Source organism: Trachymyrmex septentrionalis, unplaced genomic scaffold (genome assembly GCF_001594115.1).
Source record: "Trachymyrmex septentrionalis isolate Tsep2-gDNA-1 unplaced genomic scaffold, Tsep1.0 scaffold7, whole genome shotgun sequence".
Lineage (NCBI taxonomy): Eukaryota > Metazoa > Arthropoda > Insecta > Hymenoptera > Formicidae > Trachymyrmex > Trachymyrmex septentrionalis.
The window spans coordinates 840,836-848,049 of record NW_017305884.1 but is presented as its reverse complement, the minus strand read 5'-3'; the positions used below and the strand labels follow the sequence as shown (position 1 = coordinate 848,049).

General features: G+C 31.1%; 2 protein-coding genes across 3 annotated transcripts in view; one reads left to right on the top strand and one right to left on the bottom strand.

The window, feature by feature from the left end:
- LOC108753600 (WD repeat-containing protein 81) overlaps positions 1–6,562 on the top strand; it is an 11,022-nt gene extending 4,460 nt beyond the window's left edge. For both annotated transcript variants that reach the window (XM_018495333.1, XM_018495331.1), the window contains exons 10-22: positions 788–1,209; positions 1,300–1,596; positions 1,698–1,852; positions 1,927–2,628; positions 2,707–2,882; positions 2,987–3,276; positions 3,903–4,035; positions 4,118–4,295; positions 4,387–4,799; positions 4,886–5,179; positions 5,259–5,408; positions 6,125–6,231; positions 6,310–6,562. In XM_018495333.1, the coding sequence (XP_018350835.1) occupies positions 788–1,209; positions 1,300–1,596; positions 1,698–1,852; positions 1,927–2,628; positions 2,707–2,882; positions 2,987–3,276; positions 3,903–4,035; positions 4,118–4,295; positions 4,387–4,799; positions 4,886–5,179; positions 5,259–5,408; positions 6,125–6,231; positions 6,310–6,541 (3,549 nt within the window). In that variant the 3' untranslated portion in view covers positions 6,542–6,562. The remainder of the gene's footprint in view (positions 1–787; positions 1,210–1,299; positions 1,597–1,697; positions 1,853–1,926; positions 2,629–2,706; positions 2,883–2,986; positions 3,277–3,902; positions 4,036–4,117; positions 4,296–4,386; positions 4,800–4,885; positions 5,180–5,258; positions 5,409–6,124; positions 6,232–6,309) is intronic.
- A 120-nt stretch (positions 6,563–6,682) lies between these two features.
- LOC108753601 (RAD50-interacting protein 1) overlaps positions 6,683–7,214 on the bottom strand; it is a 3,475-nt gene continuing 2,943 nt past the window's right edge. Inside the window, 3 exon segments of the mRNA XM_018495334.1 lie at positions 6,683–6,882; positions 6,962–7,095; positions 7,191–7,214. The exon segment at positions 7,191–7,214 is cut by the window's right edge and continues 3 nt beyond it. Coding sequence (XP_018350836.1) covers positions 6,699–6,882; positions 6,962–7,095; positions 7,191–7,214 — 342 coding nt within the window. The 3' untranslated portion in view covers positions 6,683–6,698.

The following is a 7,214-nucleotide window of genomic DNA, read 5'->3' as shown; positions in this document are numbered from 1 at the left end:
CCCGCGCGCACACACACACACACACACACACACACACACACACACACACACACACACACACACACACACACACACACACACACATATATATGTATAACATATGCGTTCAAAAATTTTTTTAATTTTTTGCACTATTCATAAATCATTTTCGATGCATTATTAATTGTCTAAGTTTATCGCTACACTTCAAATTGAGATATTAATAATTTTATAATATATGTAATCGTATAAATAATGCAATTTATAAAAAGCTCAATATTTTGAAATCAATTACTTTGCTGATCTATGTTCATTAAAACATTTTTATTTGTTTCTGTGAATTCTATTAGTCAGTTAAGTCTTTATAATTCTGAAAGATTTTACATTTTATTAAAAGACACATTTCAGAATTTATTATAATATACAGGGTACTTTCATAATATGTAGATATAACTTGAGAATTGAATTTAGGATACAAAAATAACAAAAAATTCATATATATTTGTTTTATTCTTGTTTCCGAGTTACAAATATTTTCGGCTTTTATTAATCCTTACGAATTGAGCTAGCATAGTGTCTTCACCCGTTTTATTGACTTCTTTAAAGACAAAGAGGTATGAAGATGCTAGCTTAGTTTTTAAGAGAATTAATGAAATACGAAAACGTTTATAACTCAGAAACAAAGTCAGATAAAACAAATATTTATATGAACTTTTTGTATTATTTTTGTTTTCTAAATTTATTTCTTAAGTTATGCTCACATGTTATGGAATATCCTGTCTGTATATGTAAAATATTTTATATTTAGATAAACGAGACTCCTTTTCGTTATCCGACAATAACATATATGGGTCTTCCGCCACCCTCTGCTCATCAATTTCTTCAACCAATTTTATCTGGCAGTCTATTCCCATTCTCCAAATACTGCCAATACTTATATAACATTGTGGAAATGTTACAAGAATATAATAGTTTGGTACGAGAATTAAATGCTATCGTGAAGACCGAAGACGATATGGATTTTGCAATGAAAACAAAGATAAAGTATTTGTGTAAAATTAGCGAGTGTAAAGTAAAAGCAATTGCTAGAGAATTAGAACGGCTGTTACCTTATGTCGGTGGCATGAGAGAAGCTACTTTACAGTTAATAGTGCCTCACATAGTGCAGATTATGGAAGAACCTTATAGTGCAGTATTGGCAGTATGGCACCTTTTTGATCCCATTGCAAAGTAAGTGTATTCTAGTACTCTATTTTATTTTTTTTTATATAAAATATTTGATTTAATTATCTTTTCATTTTTCTTATTTTTTTGTTGCAGAACGTTAGGACCGAAGGATACAGTTAATACATTCCTTTCACCTATTATAAAACTGTATGAGAACGGTTCTATTATGGATATTGCATTGTACGTTGATATAATACCTGCAGGAATGCTTGCAAAGTTTCGAACTACTCGACTATATCACAGAACGTTCTTGTTGAAGTTGATCGTTCGGTTAGGACTACGTAGATTCCTAGACAATTTTATAAATCCTTTAGTAGAAGCAGTGGGAGGATATAAAGATTATGTACAGGGCTCGATTGACACGTGCACACACAGGACTGTGAATTTGAAGTAAGGAAAGAGTAATAATTAATTTATATGTAATATATAAATTAATATATTGTATATTTTAATCGTATATCATATTATATTGCTTATAAATTTTTATGAAGGAGCTGCGACTTAAGTGGACCTTGCAGTGAGGGAGAAGGTATTTTATCTCCATTAGATGAAGATTCATTTGCAGACACTGAACACACTGTCGATGCATCTTCTATACCAACGATTAACGATACATCTAATGTAATAAAAAATAATAACATCGAAGGTATTTAACGTTATTCAATGACCGAATTTAATAAGTACAAGAAAATGATTTGATTTCTATTGGATATATTACAGAAGTATTTACCATGGAGACGGAGGATAATTTATGGATTTCTTCAAACAATACCGCGCCGTATGATATCGATTTACATATAGAGCTCAACTTGAATGCCTGTGATGATACAAATGATGATAGAAATAAAAATTCACCTGGTGATTCAGTGAAATCATCAACGATTCCAATACCTGAACAATCAAATACTAATGGAGTTAAATTAGTAACTGAATTTAACAGTATTGGTTGTAACGTTGGAAGTAAAACTTCCAGTGAAGATTTCACTTATGTTAACGCATATGCCATGAGTATTCATTCGGATAATAATCTTTCAGAAAATATGTGCAATATAGATACTAAGGAAGATAATCCTGCAGTACTTTCCGCGGATTTTGATAAAAGCGACGTGATCAAGTCTGATGAAAATGTACATCAATTAGATCATATTTACCGAAAATCTGTTCTAAGTGAATGCACAATTTCTGAGATGAGCGCAGAATCTGTTATATGGTTATCTCATAGACTTGGCCCGGTACTTACAGCACGATACTTATCGCGAAATCTTCTGAGAATGCTGACATTATGTTACGCTGGGAAAGAAAATTTAACACCAATTGATGACAATAATTTCATGCATCTGAAGGGCGTTACATGGAAGAAACCAATATTAGCTGGTGATCAAAACGCTGTTAAAGTTTTAGAGTGCCTCACATCTATTGCAGGTACATACAAAAAAATATATACGTGAGTTATTTTAATTTTTAGTAAGTAAAATGACAGTTTATCAACTATTTTATCAGGATTATATGGCGAACAAATTATATTGCTGCAATACTTTGCACATATAGTCGAGCTGTTAGCATTGTGTAAGAGAAAATTAACGCAGAATTTGGAAGGAGGCCTAATTTCTTGTCTGGCTCTATTAAATCACATTACAGCATATCTTAGCGATTCTACGGTGATGGATGTGCTCCATGTAATGTTTATCATATAATGAATTATTACATATTAATTATTATACGTTAATAATATAATGAAAAAAATGTCGAATAGCTCAACTTTGTTCATATTTAAATGTAGGAGCCGATTGTTAAATCCATATTGCATCCCACAGTACGCATATTGTCAACCGCGAGATTTACATTTCCAAATGGAACGCTTGCGCGCATTGCTTTAGCTGAAAAATGTTTGGAAGCAATGTTCATTCTTAGCTTACGGCTTGGCAATGTGATCACAAAAAATCATTTAGCAGTACCAATTCAACGCTTCTTTCTGGCTTTTGACAAAGCTTTCAGTGAAAATTTAGATGGTGGAGTTACATCAAATAATTTTGGACAAAAAGCAGATACAACCTACGAACATTTCGTACGGTAATAATACGCAGATGAACATTGTGGTTTAATTACACATTGTGCGTTAAGAGGAGACAGAAAGTTTATATATGATCAAATTGAATTACAATTTGTGAATTTATTTTAGGGAAAGGAATAAACGAATACAGTTTCGTTTAGGTATTATTTATCTTTGAGAAAATTTAATTTATGTACAATATAAAAATTATTTTAAAAATATAGAAATTTTTTGTGTTTTATTGAAGACAGAAAATTTCAAGTGCCTCACATTTTGCAATGATTCCAAGGAAACAATCTATTATTTTCTGTCTATTTTTTTTTCAGGACATTTTGTGTCAGATGTTCTACAGATTGAACTAAAATAGACCGTTAAAAGAATGTTATTACAAAATAACATAAACAGAAAATTCCGAAGATTCCTACATTTTTGAATAAATTTTGTTATTATAAATTAATTTTCCTAAATATAGAAGCAGTACATAAAATCTAAACGTAGAATGTGTGTCTATGTTGTATTCCGTATTTCCTAAAATACACAAATTTTGCTTTCCATTTTTAATTATATATAAATCTATTACTCCTCCTGCTTTTCTTAATGACAAAACTAACAACATACCAAGATATTCATTTTTATTATTTCATAGAATGAAAACGGCAAACGAAGATACTGTTAATAATGGAACTTATGCGTGGAACAAACTTGATACAGATATTGCAGATTCGTATTCTCCTCCAATCGTAGAAAATAGCGACGTGCTAGACTTGCAAAGAAATAGAGTAAGATCACATAGTTTACGACTCATGTTTCTTTTTTAGATATTATGAATGCAAATGTATGTATTAAACTTTTTATTTACAGGCATTTGAAGAATTACGAGCTGTGTTTACTACTGCGTTCGCTCACAAAGCCTACATGCTTTTTTATAGATGTATTCATACTGAAATGATGGAACATATACTTAAAAATCACGAGCATATACAACAGCTTTGTCATGATTACGAGCAAGAAATAAAAACAACAACTTCTGTAAATAACGGTAGATATCCTATAAAATATTTCTCAATTATTATCACGATTAACTACGTAAATAATATGTTCATTCTTGTGTGTCATTTTTGTTTTTGAAGATAATGCAGATAAGTACAATACTTCTGTGGATTGTGATGATACGGAAAATGTAGAATCAGTTGACAAAGGTGCTTGCAGCTTCGGGAATATATCTGTGATAGGAAACAGATTCGAGATACAGAAAGATGATGCAAGATCTCAAGTGTTGCCGGAGACGAGTATTGTCGCCAGTCGCGAAACAACTTGTCCATTATCCGCTGGTAGACAACTACGTGGTAATTGGTTAGCTTATTGGGAGCACGAGATAGGAAGACCGGAGAAGGATACAATATTTAATATAAAGCAGATAAAACTTCAGACTTTCAACGGACATACAAACAGTGTGAGATGTCTTTATGTATTAGACAATGAGAACAGTTTTATGAGTGGTAGCAGAGACAAAACTGTGAAACTGTGGAGTTTACGAAGCCAGGTAAGGTATATTCTGTTCAATTAACACAAAAAAAAAATGTTTGTATAATATCTAGAATTATGATTTTACTGTTGTAATGAAATCAGGGTGATGGAACTACAGTTTCATCGTGTCAATATACATATACCGGACACAAAAAGTCTATTCTTTCACTTACATTCTTGGAATCTTTGAGATATGCAGTGACATGCGATGGCATGATTCATTGTTGGGATCCTTACATGGGTTCGCTTCTGGGATGTCCGGAAAGTAGCCGTCCAGTTCCTGTGAATATTTTAGCCTCGAGTCCTTCCCCCTCTACAACTCTTCTTGTGGGAACAACCGATATTACTCTTAGAGTTATTGATTGTAGAACATTCCAGTATGTTAATGAAATGAAAGTAAGCATAAAATATATATATTAATATCCTAAAATTCTAATTTATGATATACAAAGTTTAACGTTAAATCATTCGATAGATTTCCATGAATCCAACGGGTTTAATAAGATGTATCGCTGTATCGCCTAGTGCTAACTGGGTTGCTTTAGGTCAAGCATCAGGCTTCTTGACGATATTAGATACTCGTACCGGTTTAATTATCGCATCTTGGAAGGGACATGAATGTGAGGTAAAAACTTAGAGGTCTTTTATCTTTGGAAGTCTCATAAAAAAACTATTTTCGAAAAATTTTTTGAAAAATCTACGTAATGGATTTTCATAAGCTTTTGTTGGTTTATTTGTAAATATATTAAACTTTCAGGAAAAATTTAATAAATACATTCATTAATTTCGAAGTTATTAGCGTTTAAACAAGAGACTACAAAGAACATGTATGTCTCCATCTTTTAGATGATCTAAAATAGTGCTGTGCAATTTTTTTTATACTGGATTATTTTCAGATATAGTGTGCTTTTTAGCAAGCGACACGTAATATGCTGATCGTAAGAGGTTTTAATTATATAAGAAATTAGATATTTCTATGATAACACGATTTACTAAAGAACGACCTTAAATGTTTACTGAAGATAGTACAATATATGTATAATAAATTTACAAAAATCTATGAAAATTTATCGCATAGGTTTAAAAAAAATTCTGAAAATTACCTTCTTCATTAGACTTTCAAAGATAAAATACTTAATAGCTGTTAACGATTTCAAAGGATCCCGCTTTTGTGGAAATTGATGATTTATGGTCTTTCTGACGAATTGAAACTAAATTTTGGATGTATTCAGAACTATATCTAAAATTTAGCCAATTCGACAGAAAACTAATTTCCATAAGATTGCTGCGGGATCCTTTAGTATAAGAATTTGTTTGATTTATTGATTTTTAATATTATAGATATTACAATTAGAAGCGATAAATGAAACTACTATAGTTAGTTCTTCTTTGGATCAAACTATAGCTGTGTGGAGTGCAATAGATGGAAAACTTAAATTTCACATGAAGTAAGAAAACTTGTTATATTATTATGTAAAATGAAATAGACAAAACATAATTTACATAAATTATTTATCGATTTTCAGAGGCGCAACAGAACCTGTTCATTGCATGACAATGCACGAACAAGCATTGGTAATAGGAACAACAGCAAATCGAATTGGCGTTTATACTGCTGTAGAAACGACTGCTTCATTAAGCTCATCCAAGTTAAGATCTGACGCTTTTAAAGGCATTCTTACTGCCTTGGCGGTCCTGCCTCTCAATCGATTACTATTATTAGGTGCTGACAACGGTGGCATAACACTACTATGTTAGAGAGTTATTTACAGAACATGTGCGCGCTCACACATATGCGTGGACATTACTATATACAATAGCGAAGAATAGAAAAGTATACCTAATTTAACAGAAAGCGTGGAAAATCTATTACAATAAATTCATTTGTACATGATACATTTAAGAGAAAGATTTTCTATATATGGATGATGTCTGTTCTCGTTCCTATTACTTTTAGAGCCAATTTGGCGGACATTTTGTACACACCGACATCCGCTAAGATCTCTGCCGATACATTTTTATTATCATTATTTAGTGCTTCTTCAAGCAATATTGCTGAACCCATTAGGATATTTAAAAGTACACACGCTTCTTTGATTCTAGAACATTAAAATAACTAAATTATTACATCTGTTTTAACGAATAATTTTAATAATTTTAATAATTTTAGAAACTTACAAAGGGAAATATGATTCTGGTTTGTTAATATACAAACCAAATAATGGAAACAGATTCCTCAAAATATCATACTGTAATTGTTCGGCACCACCATTATTGAAATGATTTACTAGTACAACTTCTTCAAAGAGAAACTGCAAAAAGAAATATTTGAAATAAGATGAAAATTATTATATAAAAATTATTATGTAAAAAGTAATCAATTTTCTTTTATTTTTATCTTGTATACTTGATCAAATTGAGCAGCTAAATT